General features: G+C 41.3%; 4 protein-coding genes across 7 annotated transcripts in view; 1 reads left to right on the top strand and 3 right to left on the bottom strand.

The window, feature by feature from the left end:
* The window catches only part of LOC123766797 (nuclear exosome regulator NRDE2), a 177,868-nt gene that overhangs the window by 53,692 nt on the left and 107,306 nt on the right, over positions 1–16,870 (top strand). The gene's annotated exons all lie outside the window — the stretch shown is intronic.
* Positions 264–5,698, bottom strand: LOC123766810 (actin-2, muscle-specific-like). Its single transcript, XM_045756204.2, has 2 exons — positions 5,576–5,698; positions 264–1,548 (listed from the first exon to the last, which is right to left on the bottom strand). Exon 2 carries the CDS (start codon positions 1,513–1,515, stop codon positions 382–384), a length of 1,134 nt encoding a protein of 377 aa, XP_045612160.1. The 5' UTR covers positions 1,516–1,548; positions 5,576–5,698; the 3' UTR covers positions 264–381.
* Positions 6,963–9,602, bottom strand: LOC123766801 (actin, alpha skeletal muscle-like). Its single transcript, XM_045756192.2, has 2 exons — positions 9,580–9,602; positions 6,963–8,137 (listed from the first exon to the last, which is right to left on the bottom strand). Exon 2 carries the CDS (start codon positions 8,120–8,122, stop codon positions 6,989–6,991), a length of 1,134 nt encoding a protein of 377 aa, XP_045612148.1. The 5' UTR covers positions 8,123–8,137; positions 9,580–9,602; the 3' UTR covers positions 6,963–6,988.
* On the bottom strand, positions 13,867–15,193 carry LOC123766805 (actin, muscle-like). The gene has a single exon (XM_045756195.2). It carries the CDS (start codon positions 15,157–15,159, stop codon positions 14,029–14,031), a length of 1,131 nt encoding a protein of 376 aa, XP_045612151.1. The 5' UTR covers positions 15,160–15,193; the 3' UTR covers positions 13,867–14,028.

The following is a 16,870-nucleotide window of genomic DNA, read 5'->3' on the forward strand; positions in this document are numbered from 1 at the left end:
ATTAGGCTGCAAAAGTCCAATTATATACACTTGACGAAATAGTTGCTAAAAGTAATGTCGTTTTAATAGTATGGGTACAATACGATGGCAGCAAGAAACCCAGTCTGTGGAGTACCTGTCATTAGTACAGCGCTAACGACTGTACATCTTATAATTTACAGAAGAATACAGGTGCACATTAAAGTATCCATTTTAATTTAACTTTCGTATGTAATGGTAATTTCTGTCCTCCAAGGGGAGATCATGTTTCTAATTAAAATCCATTGTTTACAAATTTTAAAAAGTTTTTATTATAAATCCCAAATTAGTCATTTAAGTCTTCTATACAGAAGACATAGGTCATCTTCAAGTTTAGGCAGTGCATAAAATAAATCATTATATTTAGAAGCATTTGCGATGGACGATGCCTGGGCCGGACTCATCGTACTCCTCCTTGGTGATCCACATGGTCTGGAAGGTGGACAGAGAGGCCAGGATGGAGCCACCGATCCAGACGGAGTACTTACGCTCGGGAGGAGCAATGATCTTGATCTTGATAGTGGAGGGAGCCAGAGCTGTGATTTCCTTCTGCATACGGTCAGCAATACCAGGGTACATGGTGGTACCACCAGACATGACAATGTTAGCGAAGAGATCCTTCCTGATGTCAATGTCGCACCTCATGATGGAGCTGTGGACGGTCTCGTGAACACCAGCAGATTCCATACCCAGGAAGGAAGGCTGGAAGAGAGCTTCAGGAGCACGGAAACGTTCGTTGCCGATGGTGATGACCTGACCGTCGGGAAGCTCGTAGGACTTGTCCAGGGAGGAGGAAGCAGCAGCAACATTCATCTCGTTCTCGAAGTCAAGGGCAATGTAGCAAAGCTTCTCCTTGATGTCACGGACAATCTCACGCTCAGCGGTGGTGGTGAAGGAGTAGCCACGCTCAGTCATGATCTTCATGAGGTAGTTGGTCAGATCACGACCAGCAAGGTCAAGACGAAGGATGGCATGAGGAAGGGCGAAACCTTCATAAACGGGGACCATGTGAGAGACACCATCACCAGAGTCGCACACCAGACCAGTGGTACGACCAGAGGCGTACAGGGACAGCACAGCCTGGATGGTAACGTAAGTGGCGGGCAGGTTGAAAGACTCGAACATGATCTGTGTCATCTTCTCACGGTTGGCCTTGGGGTTGAGTGGAGCTTCAGTCAACATTGTTGGGGACTCCTCAGGGGCGATACGGAGCTCATTGTAGAAGGTGTGATACCAGATCTTCTCCATGTCGTCCCAGTTGGTGATGATGCCGTGCTCGATGGGGTACTTGAGAGTCAGGATACCTCTCTTGCTCTGGGCCTCATCACCGACGTAGGCGTCCTTCTGACCCATACCGACCATCACACCCTGGTGACGAGCTCGGCCGACGATGGAGGGGAAGACGGCGCGGGGAGCGTCATCACCTGCAAAGCCGGCCTTGACCATGCCAGAGCCATTGTCCACAACCAGGGCTACCTGATCCTCCTCGTCACACATGATGTTGGTTTTAGTATGTGGTCAGTAGTATGCCTGAAAATTATAAAAATTAAAATAAATAGATATTTCTTAAATAGTTATTTCTATTTCTACCAATGCGTCTCCGTGTCTCCAATGAGACTTTTCATATGCATTGCAACAATGTTCATATTTTCCAGAAAACATGGCAAAGAAGTGTCTGCTTTAAAGCATATCCAGTACCATATATATATATATATATATATATATATATATATATATATATATATATATATATATATATATATATATATATATATATATATATATATATCTTCCTTCTGAAGATGTATTTAATATACGAAAGTACTTAAGGAAATTTCCTGTTTCATTTTTCCTCCGTGGTCTGACATTGTCATATATATATATAAATATATTTATATATACACGACAGGATTGAATAGTCCCCAAGCCATATGTATCAGAAAAAGTTTTCCTGGTGAAGGGTTCGAACCTTAGACAGAAAGGCGCTCCAACCACCTAGCATATCCAGTACCATAACCGCTGGACCACAACTGACTGTGCAAAAGTGTTGGAAGTCGTGAGACAGGACTATATGCAACTGAAAACTCACACCCGAGAAGTGGCTCGAACCCATACTGCCAGGAGCAACGCAACTGGTATGTACAGGACGCCTTAATCCACTTGACCATCACAACCGGACAAAAACTGATGGTAGCCGAGGATATTTAGCCCATCAGCCCGCCGGCACTCTGATGGTAATCTTGGGCATAGCATTATGCCACAGCATAAAATGCTATGCCCAAGATTACCATCAGAGTGCCGGCGGGCTGATGGGCTAAATATCCTCGGCTACCATCAGTTTTTGTCCGGTCGTGATGGTCAAGTGGATTAAGGCGTCCTGTACATACCAGTTGCGTTGCTCCTGGCAGTATGGGTTCGAGTCACTTCTGGGGTGTAAGTTTTCATATATATATATATATATATATATATATATATATATATATATATATATATATATATATATATATATATATATATATATATATATATATATATTCATATATATATATATATATATATATATATATATATATATATATATATATATATATATATATATATATGTGTAAATAATCGTTTGTTCAAAATCGCTAGTCTCCGAAAGTTCTTCACCAATTGCTTTGAAATTTTGATACAACGTTCCATTCGTATACGAGCGTAGTTTAATATACCTACTGTATAGATGTCACGTCTGTGACATGTAAAAACGTTTTTTTTTTAACTGTGTTTTTCATGTGAGTTTTCATGTGAGGGAAATCTCCGAAACATCATTACTGATTGCTTTGAAATTTTGACAACACGTTGCATTCGAATATACACGTGTTTTTATATGCCTATTATATAGATACCACACTTGTGACAGGTAAAAACATGTTTTTTTGGTAAAACAGCGCCATCTGTTGCACATTAAAGCAACAAATGCTATACTAAATATGTTACGATTTCATTTCAGTGTTTCTGATTGCATTGATAAATTGAATTTTCATAAATTTCAATTTATTTTCATTTTGAATTAATTATTTTGTGTGACATTGCATTGGAATTGAGCTGTGTTGTTTACCATGCCGTTCATTTCGTCAGTATAGTTAATTTTTGTTTATGTTTTCATTTCGTTTTATTAACTGTTCTTCTTATTTTTCAGTGAGGTTCCCATTTTTCTGATGGGAACATCAGATCATTTGGGAACGCCTCGGATGAGGGAGTACGAAATGGTGGGAAGGACGAGGGGACGGGAGTAGTTGATGGTGGGGAGGACGAGGGGATGGGGGAGGTGGGAATGGTGGGGAGAATGAGGGGACCGGAAGTGGGGGGATAATGGGGGGACGGGGAATGGAGAATGGTGGGGAGGACAAGGGGGAGTGGTGGAGAACGAGGGGACGGGGGTGGAGGGAATGGTGGGGAGGACGAAGGGACGGGGAAGTGGGGAATGGTTGGGAGGACGGGGGAGTGGGGGATGGTGGGGAGGACGAGGGGACGGGGAAGTGGGGAATGGTTGGGAGGACGGGGGAGTGGGGGATGATGAGGAGGACGAGGGGACAGGGGTATTGGGGAGAGGAGTGGGGATGGACAGGGGGACAGGGGAGGGTTGCTGTGGCTCAGCAACGCGTGGCCGGGTACAGCTAGTCTTTCTCTCTCAGAACATGCAGAAAACACGCAATGTAACCACAACATATTTTTTAACTATTGTTCCTTTGATGTAAGGTTGTAACAAGGCTGTGGTTACGTTTGTGTGTGTGTGTGTGTGTGTGTGTGTGTGTGTGTGTGTGTGTGTGTGTGTGTGTGTGATGAACAGCTGAAAATCTTATGCAAAACTCCATTGAAAATAAGCCCCGCATTTCAAACTTCACGCGAGTCGTTGATTGTCGCAATAGGAGCCAATCCTGCTTAGAGTGGAGCATAGGGAGTCGATCCTACAAAACCCAGTATGACAATCCCTATTCCATCATAAATCACCATGGAAAGTTGCGTGAGACTAACTGTAGGCATCTGGCCTCCAGCATTGGACAGACAAACACATTGTCTCAGTTATAGATATTGATATATAAAGGCTTACTGACTGCCAACAACATTAATATCTCATATCTAAACTTCAAATATACATTAATCGTAACGATCTTGAGGATTAAAGTCATTTTTAATAATAATATTTCAAGAGCAGAACGGCTCCTAATATATGCATCCCGACGGAGTGATGGCACTTATTACATTATGTTAGCGTTTTAAGACTAAAACACACACACCAGAAGATGAGGAGACGACGAGGTTTCGGTCCGTCCTGGACCGAAACGTCGCCGTCTCATATTCTGGCGTGTGATTTAGTCTTCATATCTTCACCCATGTTATTGTGACATCGTCTGCAGAGGGTTTTAAGGTTTAAGGCCTCTTAACTGAGTTTATCTTAGTGTCTAGTCTCTCAGTATACTGTAATCCCAAACTTTGCTCGAGATTTATAGTATATTGTTAATGCGTATACGTTATGAGATGCATATGTCAGTGTATGTACCCTGAGAGATACGCCTCTTGCTGCATGTATCCTGAGAGATGTGCCCCTCAGTGTTTATATCCTGAGAGATGTGCCTCTCAGTGTATACAGTATATCCTGAGAGATGTGCCTCTCAGTGTATACAGTATATCCTGAGAGATGTGCCTCTCAGTGTATACAGTATATCCTGAGAGATGTGCCTCTCAGTGTATACAGTATATCCTGAGAGATGTGCCTCTCAGTGTATACAGTATATCCTGAGAGATGTGCCTCTCAGTGTATACAGTATATCCTGAGAGATGTGCCTCTCAGTGTATACAGTATATCCTGAGAGACGACACTTTGTGTATATACTCAAGTCCTATACTAATCCAGGCGGCCTTTATGATTCATCACTGCTCAGTTATAAGTTTTCTTATATATTACATTGTGTGCATAATGTAATAATAATTACCTCAAAATATAGTTTTAATTGGCCTCAAGTAATTTTCCATTGCAAGAGATACAGTTAAAGTATACTTAATTCAATTATTTTAATTAATAATTAACTGTCACATAACTATAATGTACAGGTAGGAAAGAATGTGCAAAGCCATCAACTCCTAGTAGCCTAATGCATAATTCCAGAGTGATTTTATGATCATCTTAACAATTATTTATGTGATTTTAACCCGCGATACACGTGTGAAAATGTAGAATTTCTCTTGGAATTGTAAAAAATTGCGTTACCTGCATATTACTGTAAGCTGAAGTCAACACTTTAACACACACTAGTATTCGGTATTATTTTCTTTTTTGGGCCAGCACTTATGTCATACACAATCGCTTAATCAAAAATGGAAACAAGTGAATAGATAAATTTGTATAACGCGTAAATGGTTGTCCTGTGCAAACGTTGCAGGCGAGATAGTAAATTTTCTCGTTATGTTCTCCTGAATCACTGCTTTTGACGCTATCACTGCACTTAGACCGATGGTGTGGGTGGTGGGTGGGTGGAGGGGTAAGGCAGTTGATGAGGGCCAGTGTTGGACTTACCCACGCTGAGTCTTGACGACGACTAGGCCGATGCGTGCAAACACTTGCTTTTATAAGACACCGAACCTCTAAGTCTTGAGAGATTTGGAGTCTTGCCACGCTGTCATTGGACACCGATTAAATCTGATCTCTTTACTGAAAGACTTCTGTGAAATCTTTTCGTCCCCACAAATTTTAAACGCAAGAATGCTGACTCTGAACATTAATTTGGATAACACCAGTAAGCTGGCGTATAGTACTACAATTTGCACTCTTACAAGCAAACGGGAAATTGACACCATTTAATAATACAACATTAAAAAATTGTTGTGCAATGATAGGTATTTCCGGCTTTAGTAGAAACATTGTCAACAAGCGGTTTGCTTCCTTACATATTGCATTGCATTCAGAATAGTGCAGATACTCGGGAATTTTTGCTTCCTCGTGAATTACTACATATTATTTGACCGAAAACGGACTTTTCGTTCCTGTTGCAGGGTCACTCGGTCCTGCTTCTGCGTTGGCCCGGGGTCTTGAGGAGGGTAGTGTGTAACTGTGTATTAACTGGTTAATGTTTGCTGGTCTGGATTTCTTGATACGCAGCGCTTCACTGATGTCTGATCTTCTATTGTCATTGTATCTATCAATTATTTCGGTGTTGCTCGTCAAAATATTCCTGGTGATCGTCTCGTTGTGTGTGGCGATTATATGTTCCTTGATGGAGCCCTGTTGTTTGTGCATTGTTAAACGCCTGGAGAGAGACGTTGTTGTCTTGCCTATATACTGAGATCGTTGGGGCTGACAATCCCCCAAGTGGGCACGTGAAGGCGTATAGACAACGTTGGTCTCTTTCAAGGCGTCTTTCTTGGTGTCGGGAGAATTCTTCATTAGCAGGTTGGCGGTTTTTTATACTAACGGAACGTTACCTGACGTTGGGGTAACGTTCCTCTCAATGATCTCTTTTAGGGCTCTTTCCTCCGCTTTGTAGGCCGTGGAGAGGAAATTTCTGTTGAACAATTTTATTGGTAGTACGGGTATTGCGGTATTGGTTGTTCCGTCACCTGGTACACACCTCGCCACCTACCATTTTATGATGCCCAAAGGCACAGGGACTTCAAACCCGGAATACTCTTTATATGTACCCGAGATCAAATAGTTGCTCAGATTTTTTAACACCACGTTAGCTTTTAGGAAGTTTCAGCATTTGCTATACACGGGAGATGTACATTTACACCCTAACAAATTAAAGTCATGAGTTACAATTGTAATTTATTTATACAAAGCGAAGCATTACTGTTTTTTAAGCGAAGCCTTAAGATAACAACAAAATACCATATATATATATATATATATATATATATATATATATATATATATATATATATATATATATATATATATATATATATATATATATATATATAATCATAATTTTTAAAAACATTTGCGGTGGACGATGCCTGGGCCGGACTCATCGTACTCCTCCTTAGTGATCCACATAGCCTGGAAGGTGGAGAGAGAGGCCAGGATGGAGCCACCGATCCAGACGGAATATTTACGCTCGGGAGGAGCAATGATCTTGATCTTGAGAGTGGAAGGAGCCAACGAAGTAATTTCCTTCTGCATACGGTCAGCAATACCAGGGTACATGGTGGTACCACCAGACATGACAATGTTAGCAAACAGGTCCTTCCTGATATCAATGTCACACCTCATGATGGAATTATATACGGTTTCGTGGAGACCAGCAGACTCCATACCCAGGAAGGAAGGCTGGAAGAGAGCTTCAGGAGCACGGAAACGTTCGTTGCCGATGGTGATGACCTGACCGTCCGGAAGCTCGTAGGACTTGTCCAGGGAGGAGGAAGCAGCAGCAACATTCATCTCATTGTCGAAGTCGAGGGCGATGTAGCAAAGCTTCTCCTTGATGTCACGGACAATCTCACGCTCAGCGGTGGTGGTGAAGGAGTAGCCACGCTCAGTCATGATCTTCATGAGGTAGTTGGTCAGGTCACGACCAGCAAGGTCAAGACGAAGGATAGCATGAGGAAGGGCGAAACCTTCATAGACGGGGACCATGTGAGAGACACCATCACCAGAGTCGCACACCTGACCAGTGGTACGACCAGAGGCGTACAGGGACAGCACAGCCTGGATGGTAACGTACATGGCGGGCAGACTGAAGGACTCGAACATGATCTGTGTCATCTTCTCACGGTTGGCCTTGGGGTTGAGGGGAGCTTCAGTTAACATTGTTGGGGACTCCTCAGGGGCTACACGGAGCTCATTGTAGAAGGTGTGATACCAGATCTTCTCCATGTCGTCCCAGTTGGTGATGATGCCGTGTTCGATGGGGTACTTGAGAGTTAGAATGCCACGCTTGGCTTGTGCCTCATCGCCGACGTAGGCGTCCTTCTGACCCATACCGACCATCACACCCTGGTGACGAGCTCGGCCGACGATGGAGGGGAAGACGGCGCGGGGAGCGTCGTCACCGGCGAAGCCGGCCTTGACCATGCCGGAGCCATTGTCGCAGACAAGAGCTACTCCCTCTTCTTCGTCACACATGATGGTAGTGCCTTCCTGCATGAAAAAAAAATTGTTATGCATATAAATAATTAAACAAGTCTGACTGAAAATTACATTCTTTAAAATTAATAATTATGATTTGTTATAAACAAAGCGAATATAATTATTGGAAATTGCTCGAGTTTCTTACATATAACGGATGACAGTGATATTAATTTATATTACATGCAAAGTCTGAATGATAAATAGCTTGTGTGGTTGCAATAGGTCTAGTTCCATAACATCTGGATCATTAGTACTGTAATAGTCTGAAGACAAAAACGTTCAGAAATATTTATTTAACCAATTAGTATATTGTTTTTAATATAATTTAATTTGTATTTTTTATGTGACTTAGTACAGTATCTTGTTTGTATTATAATTTACTTTGTATCTTGTTTTTAACATAATTTAGTATCTTGTTTTTTTTAAATTATTTAATTAGTATCTTGTTTTTTTAAATTATTTAATTAGTATCTTATTTATTTTGCCACAAACAAAACTGCAATAACTCTATGTCTCGTATAAGCTGATTACTTTGTAAACTTAAATTGAGACGTAGACTCAATGGCGACATTACTGAGGACTAGGATATGCTTGGGAGCCTTCTCTCGTCTTCTCGTCGTCTTTGAATATAAATAAATCTTGAGTTTTGATATATGTGTACATGTATGTAGCTGATTCGGAATTAAATAAGACATGGCATAATGTTTAAACAGTATTACCAATTTGAATTGTGGATATCGATATATCTGTTGCATGCACGGAATAGTATAAGCCGTTAAATTTTGTAAATGCTTTTAACAACTATTTTTTATGAATGAATCTCATGATACGACAAATATGGAAAGTTTCAGGTTTTCTGTTCTCATTGATTAATGTATATTAGAGACTGAAAGCAGAGTAAATATATCTGCCATCTGAAGCCGTATATTGACATTTCTACGCCTCGTTTTCTTTCTCTTAACGCTCCACAGACATATTTACAAACTCATCTAAGAAAGTTTTCAACACAACCTCGTTTTCTTTTGAGTAGCTGTCTTCAGTAGATATCACAAAACTGCTTGAAGAAAACAAGTCACACTCCAGCGATTGTGTAAGAGGATTTGTTGCGCAAACGATAGCGTTCACCAAGAGTAGTTGAGTTGCGGCCCTTGGGCTGAGTTCACCAAGCAGTCACGCAAGTACTTACGAACCTGTACATTTGTTTTTAATCTTTGGCGGCTTTGTTTATATTTATTAAACAGTTTAAAAGCTCCGAAGCACTAGGAGGCTGTTTATAACAATAATAACATTTGATTCCTAAGTTTCAATGCTCGAAAACTGTTTAATAAATGTAAACAAATCCGGTAAAAATTGAAAGAAGATGGACAGGTTGGTAAGTACTTTGGTAAATGCTTATTGAATCCTTGCCCCTGTGTATAGTTGAGGTGGAGGGCAGTAGAGGTGGCACCTACCCGTTGTGAGCTGAGGGACCGACTAAGGTGGGTGAACACAGGTTCACCTCCTATATATATCCCCTTGGAAAACTTGTTGAAAAAGAATGCGTCACTAAATACCACAGCGGAGATTTTTCTATTTTTTTCCCTTTGTGTATGGTAGGAGTTGTGTCTTTGTAGAGCGTGAGAGTGGCCATAATAGTGTAGGCTTCCGCGTAGGGCGCTCGGGCTCTGGGGCACAACCTGTCCTCTTAAAAAGAACGTCGCTTTTGGCCGTTTGCCCGTATGGCCGAATTTGGACGTAATTTGAAAATGAAAATAAACTTGGGATTTTTTTTTCAACAACAGTAAGTTAAGGGTCCTCTGATAGGTTAGGTGGGCAGGAAATTCTCATAAAATTTCAAAACGTTATGATAAAAGTTAATTTAAAGTGTCCTTTCATAACCTCAGCGCGTACGCCGAACGACTCAAATAGAAAACGGAACAGAACGTCACTTTTGTGAGTCGATTTCATTTCAAATTACGTCCAAATTTGGCCATAGCGCGCATACGAGCGAAAAGTGACGTTATTTTTAAGAGGACGGGTTGCGCTCCCAGCACTCCCCGTCTGTAACCCCGTCTTTGATGTGGTCTCATATACCTGTGGACCTGAACACTTGTACGTGTATTTTTAGATATTATAGATAGTTGATAATGGATATATTTTATGGCTATATTCTGAAATGTACCTTGCGTTGATTTCAACGCAAAGTACCAACATAAACTTACCAATATAAACAACGCCTTACCAATATACATTTGTGTAAATTAACTGAACATGTAATCAATATCATTTCCATTTACGGAGAAACAATTTCATCTTTATTTTCATTTGTATTAAATTCAGCATTGCATACTTTCCCAAGCCTTAAGAGATATTTGAAACACAAACTTCTTGTGAGAGGCTTCCTTGCCGTAATTTCAATTTTATAAATTAAATGAGTGCAAGGCAAAACAAAATAAATGTTGGTAACTGCTTTAAATGATATAAAAAAAAACTTTTACTATGAGAGAAAAAGACTTTTCGAAATTAGAATCGACCGAAAGAAGCCATCTGGTTCACAAAAAATATATATAACAGAAGATGAGTAAATATTGACACGCTCATTTGCATGGCACCCCGTTAGAAAGACACCACCTGTCGTTTCCTTCTTGGGCGGCTGTGGTAGTTACTTGTCGCAAGGCGTCGAGAAGAAGAGCCAAGAATGTGAGTTAAGGATTTAGAGCCTGGGGAAGGGGACATTGGAAACCCTTGTGGGGAGATACTTGTCTCTTAAGAGATTCAAAGGAGCTCTTGGTCCCATGATGTATTTTGTAGTACTACAGGCTGGGTCAGATTGATGGATTTTTATTTTTTTATTATTATTTTCTATCAGTATCTACCACAGACGTGGCCACACATTTACAATGCTAACCACATATATATACATTTTCTTTTGTTCTACTAGAGTTCTGTTAAAAATATAGTTCAGTGATAGGGCTAGAGTGCTGATAAACATATAGTTCAGTGATTTATTGAACAATCAACCACAGAAGGGGATTGTAGAGCTTTTAACATGCTAATCTAACCTACATGCATAAATACATAGCTTTACAACTTTACGTCTGCTCTACATAAACAGTGTTCGATGTGTCTTTTTACAGTGTCATTAATGTGCATTTACAAAAGTGAAATGCAATTCTGGCCAGCTTCAGTGATGGAGTGGGGAAGACTGCGCCGTGTGTGATCTGGTGAGGCCTCGGATCACTTTGTCACCTTTTGTCTTGAAACCAAAGATTTTACCATACTGTACTTCGGTATATTCGTGACAGAAATGGTTGTGCGCGTTTCGTGAAACCTAATACTCCTGTTCACCTAGCAGTAAATAGGTATCCAGGAGTTAGTTTGTTGTGGGGTTGTATCCTGGGGGGGGGGGGGGGAATGAGGGTCAGTAGTTCGACCTTGGCAGGGGACTTCGATATAAGCCTAACATGTATATATACACTGGCTGCCTGTCCCGCGACACTATGAATTAATATTATATTATTTGTATTTGACTACAAGTGGAAGTCGTCCTCGAGCTAATAACATGGGTTTTCTCCCACGACATTTAGCCCAACCACTTGGACTGGACGGTAGAGCGACGGTCTGGCTTCATGCAGGTCGGCGTTCAATCCCCGACCGTCCAAGTGGTTGGGCACCATTTCTTCCCCCCGTCCCATCCCAAATCCTTATCCTGATCCCTTCCAAATATTATATAGTCGTAATGGCTTGGCGCTTTCCCCTGATAATTCACTCACTTCACTCCCACGACATTTAGTGCCTCTGTCTTGCCCGTGTCTTAATGTTATCTCTCAACCTGCTGAGGAGGGAGGAAACTGCTTGAAGAGTATTTGTTAACCACTGACTTGTGTGGAGGTGGAAGGTGGACAAATTTATAAGCATTTGTAAATGGTTGTATAGTTATAAATGGGTTTGTTTACACAATTTATGTTCATTAGTTATTTAAGAAAAGTGTAATATAATGATAATAATACAGATCTTTATAATTATACGTTATATTTCACAAAACTGCAAATATCCATCATTAAAATTTCGAATTAAAAACTATTCATACATGACTGTATATAGATATAATATATATATTTTACAAAACATTAAGCATATTATTCATTTTCACAAGAAAAGCCCAAATAATACTATAACACTTAATCATTAGCTTTAGATACAGTACAATACAAACGACAAGTCCAATAATAAACTGATGATTGATCACTACACGAAGAGTACAGTTCAGATCACAATAATTGTTACAATCATATCGACATTCATAGATACATTGTAAAAGACACGAGGCAGCTTAATTTTTTTAGATATTAGTTCAGTGGGGGGGGGAGGGGACGGTGGGGGGAGGGATGCTGGGAGGAGAGTAGACGGAGGGGATGGGAGTGGACAGAAGGGAAAGGGGAGTGGACGGAGGGGGGAGGGGAGAGGATGTTAATAGGGTGTCGGATGGAATTTCTCTTTCTTAGCTGCCCTCTATGGTCTGCGCTATAGATACACTCTTGCACGAGTACACACACACCTATAAGAAATAAAACGGCAAAAAACGAAACAAAACATGATGTGATACATGGTTATGATAGCAGGTGGGCTGTCCGCCTTGCTAACACGATATGTATGTACTTGGAAGGTAGTTTTAGGCGTGCTCTCTTTTACTAGGGGATGGCGAGTGTTTGTAAGGCTCCTCATATGTATCTCAACATATAAATACAAGGGCTGTAAAGGAATAGAATAGGTTAGATGCGGATCAGTGGTTGTAACTTGACCTTGCAAGTGCATCTAGGTGAGTACGCGAACACACACACACACACACACACACACACACACACACACGCACACACACACACACACATACCTTAACGTAATGGAAGTGTCCGTTGAATTCTGCCCTGCGCTGTGGAAGAGATGACCATTATATTGATTCGTGAAAGCAGCTCGTCAAACGATACACAAAGCTGGGAAATCATCAAACTCAGGGTTAAAAAATCGTTCTAAAAATAAGTCACTTTGGGTCGGATAGACTGAAGGCTGTAGAACTAGCTAGTAGTTCTTCACACCAGGTAGGATAGCGACCTGATAGCAGAAGTATTTATTTCGCTAAACAGTGATTAATAACCTGTATAACAGTTTATCTATCAGTATCCTGAGGTAGTCTATCAATAATCTGAGGAACAATGTCTCTTTACGAATATGTTAACCGTTGCAGTCTATCATTGGTGCTCTGTTTTAAAATACAACCATGACCATATTCATCAAACTTCTTGGTGAACTTCACAAGTGTTTGCTCCTCAAGCAACTCTTTTTCCAAAAAAATGAAAGTACTTACAACAACTATTTGCTGAACGTACAGAAATAGACTGTTGTACCCCAAAAAGTTGGGGAGTACAGAATACTCTAAATGGTAGGCTAATACAGTAACTAAGCAGCCTAACCTGTCCTACGCTTAAATAAGCAATGCTAGGCTTAGCATACGCCATTAACGCCAAATTCAGTACATATATATGTATGTGCTTACATATAATTGACCACAGGGGAGTGAGATCTAGCTCTTTAACCCGCCTCCCAGCCATTCATAACTCACGCGCTTAGAGAGTTACTTACATATGTACAGGAGAAGTTGGGAAGAATCCAACTACTAGAATATATGTAATGGCTAATTTGTATAATTATTAGCATAATTCCACTCACATGATATACTAGGAGGGACATATAAAACAATTGCATAATGTTCGTATAAAATATATTTTTACTGAGATACATATATTTGAATCCAGCTTGATTTGTAGTAAAAGCTGTATCGAAAAATATAGGAGGGATCTTAAGATTCAATTTGTATAAAGTACACGCTACTTATACTTATTAAAGAGAATATTTAATCCTAGTTTTTAGAAACATTTTCGGTGGACAATGCCAGGGCCGGACTCGTCGTACTCATCCTTTGACACCCACATGGACTGGAAGGTGGACAGAGAGGCCAGGATGGAGCCACCGATCCAGACGGAGTACTTACGCTCAGGAGGAGCAATGATCTTGATCTTGATGGTTGTTGGTGCTAAATTTGTAATCTCTTTTTGCATACGGTCAGCAATACCAGGGTACATGGTGGTACCACCAGACATGACAGTGTTGGCGAACAGATCTTTTCTGATGTCAATATCACACCTCATAATGCTATTGTAGACAGATTCGTGAATACCAACAGATTCCATACCCAGGAAGGAAGGCTGGAAGAGAGCTTCAGGAGCACGGAAACGTTCGTTGCCGATGGTGATGACTTGACCATCGGGAAGCTCGTAGGACTTGTCCAGGGAGGAGGAAGCAGCAGCAACATTCATTTCACTCTCGAAGTCGAGGGCAATGTAGCAAAGCTTCTCCTTGATGTCACGGACAATCTCACGCTCAGCGGTGGTGGTGAAGGAGTAGCCACGCTCAGTCATGATCTTCATGAGATACATAGTGAGATCACGACCAGCTAAGTCAAGACGAAGGATGGCGTGGGGGAGAGCATAACCCTCATAGACTGGAACGTTGTGAGTTACACCATCACCAGAGTCACACACCAGACCAGTGGTGCGACCAGAGGCGTACAGGGACAGCACGGCCTGGATAGCTACGTACATTGCGGGCATGGCGAATGTTTCAAACATGATCTGGGTCATTTTCTCACGGTTGGCCTTGGGGTTGAGGGGAGCTTCAGTCAAAAGTGTTGGGGACTCCTCAGGGGCAACACGCAGCTCGTTGTAGAAGGTGTGATGCCAGATCTTCTCCATGTCGTCCCAGTTGGTGATGATGCCGTGTTCGATGGGGTACTTGAGAGTCAGGATACCTCTCTTGCTCTGGGCCTCATCACCGACGTAGGCGTCCTTCTGACCCATACCGACCATCACACCCTGGTGACGAGGACGGCCGACGATGGAGGGAAAGACGGCGCGGGGAGCGTCGTCACCGGCGAAGCCGGCCTTGACCATGCCGGAGCCATTGTCGCAGACAAGAGCACTTTCTTCTTCGTCACACATAATTTGAGGAGATGACCTGAAAAAAGACAACACATATTAGGCTTCTCTCTAACTGAAAGCCTGAGTTAAAACGGGAGACGCTATGATAGTATTCCATCCCACCTTCAAGTTCAAGTACGTTTATTGAGACAAGAAAAAAAATACATCTCAAAGGGATAGAGTAGCTTAGGCTATTTCTACCCCCCCCCCCTGCCTAAACTGGCTACCTTCTTGGTTCCCAGAGAAGGTAAGAGAGTAGGCTGGGTGGCCGTGTTCTTGAACACATCATAAACTTACTGACAAATTTTTGGCTTATTGACTATAACAATAATTAAGGCCGCGATTTATATGTGTGCTTAAGCTGAATGTATTCTTTAGTCCCGGAAAAAGTTCCTGTATCACTGTTGTCAGTAATACACTGACCGGTGCCCTCTGGCCACCATCTCCACTACTGTACAGAATTGTATTTGTTTTCTATACACGCAGCTAATATATATTGTAAATAACTTTGAAATGTAAGCTTTAACAATATATTTAAGTTTGTTTTGATATATAATTGTCTACATAACTTTTGATTATAAAGAGTGTTGTTTATTTTGTTTGGTGTGGTGTGGTTGCCTTACTGAACCTCTGGAGGGTTATTAAGGCCACCACAAGTGCTTAATGTATACCTGCGAGTATACTTTAGTTCTGGACATAGTCCACAGCTGAAGTAAACTCTCGGTGTATATACACACAGAAGTGGGAGACACATTTCGGTGTATCCATCACATTAAAACCCGTTTGACAAGTAAATAATTGGATAGCTATGACCAGATATTGCAGCCCGCATCACGTAATACACAACCAGTTCTCTGTAGCTCATTTACTTTATATTCCGTTATATTGTAAATTATCGTCCTAGAGGGTTTCCTTATATTTTTCGCTGTTCTGAATAACTTTCGACATATGGCAAAATCTAGAATAGAAATATTAGTCACTAGTTTGAATGGCATTAGATAAGACCACAGGATTACATTGACGGGTCTTCTTTGTGTATGTTTCTTGTCCTCGATGTAAGTGGCACTACTTGTTCTGGTTCATTAAAGACTCAAGTGTTCCTTTACCAATAATTAGTTGTTTCTTTAATTATTTCCTAGCTATTTATATGCCAACCTCGGTGTCAGCAGTAACGTGGTCACCGTGTCAGAAATAAAATGCCACGTCGCATCTATATACAAGGAGATGTATATAGATGCGATTTTGAATTCACTATAGGTTTAGGTGTTCCAGGGAGTATGCGTACGAGTCAAGACTTACGGATCGGAGGTGTTCCTCGGGCTGTCTGTAGACTAGTTGTGTTGAGGGGGACGCCTTCCCTTTTATACACAGTGCGCCTCTTCCTGTAGGGGAAGGAATGTGTGCTCAGACCAAACAAGGCCTCCCCTACCACTGTCCACATTCCTTGGTATTAGAAAAGTTTGTGATGTCTGAGGGGCGGGAGCCTGGCTCTTCTTCTCGAAATAAACACAAGCTGTAATATCACCGTAATACAATGTGTTCTTTCTGTAAGTATAAAAGTTTTCATGTCATGTTATAACATCCTTAATTGTGAAACTTTGCTACGTCAGTGACGGTTTTCAGATGACACAGGAGGTGGTGAAAACTGGTCAGCATAATATTGCAACTGGGATACAGCTTCGCCTCTCACATGAATTTTCCAAATCTGTCTAGCTGAAGGAATTTGGCGATC

The sequence above is a fragment of the Procambarus clarkii genome, chromosome 60 (assembly GCF_040958095.1).
Source record: "Procambarus clarkii isolate CNS0578487 chromosome 60, FALCON_Pclarkii_2.0, whole genome shotgun sequence".
In the NCBI taxonomy this organism is placed as follows: Eukaryota; Metazoa; Arthropoda; class Malacostraca; order Decapoda; family Cambaridae; genus Procambarus; species Procambarus clarkii.

Bases quoted from the DNA above. Each gene is read 5' to 3' on its own strand.
- LOC123766801 (XM_045756192.2), bottom strand. From the start codon at position 8,122: ATGTGTGACGAAGAAGAGGGAGTAGCTCTTGTCTGCGACAATGGCTCC.
- LOC123766805 (XM_045756195.2), bottom strand. From the start codon at position 15,159: ATGTGTGACGAAGAAGAAAGTGCTCTTGTCTGCGACAATGGCTCCGGC.
- LOC123766810 (XM_045756204.2), bottom strand. From the start codon at position 1,515: ATGTGTGACGAGGAGGATCAGGTAGCCCTGGTTGTGGACAATGGCTCT.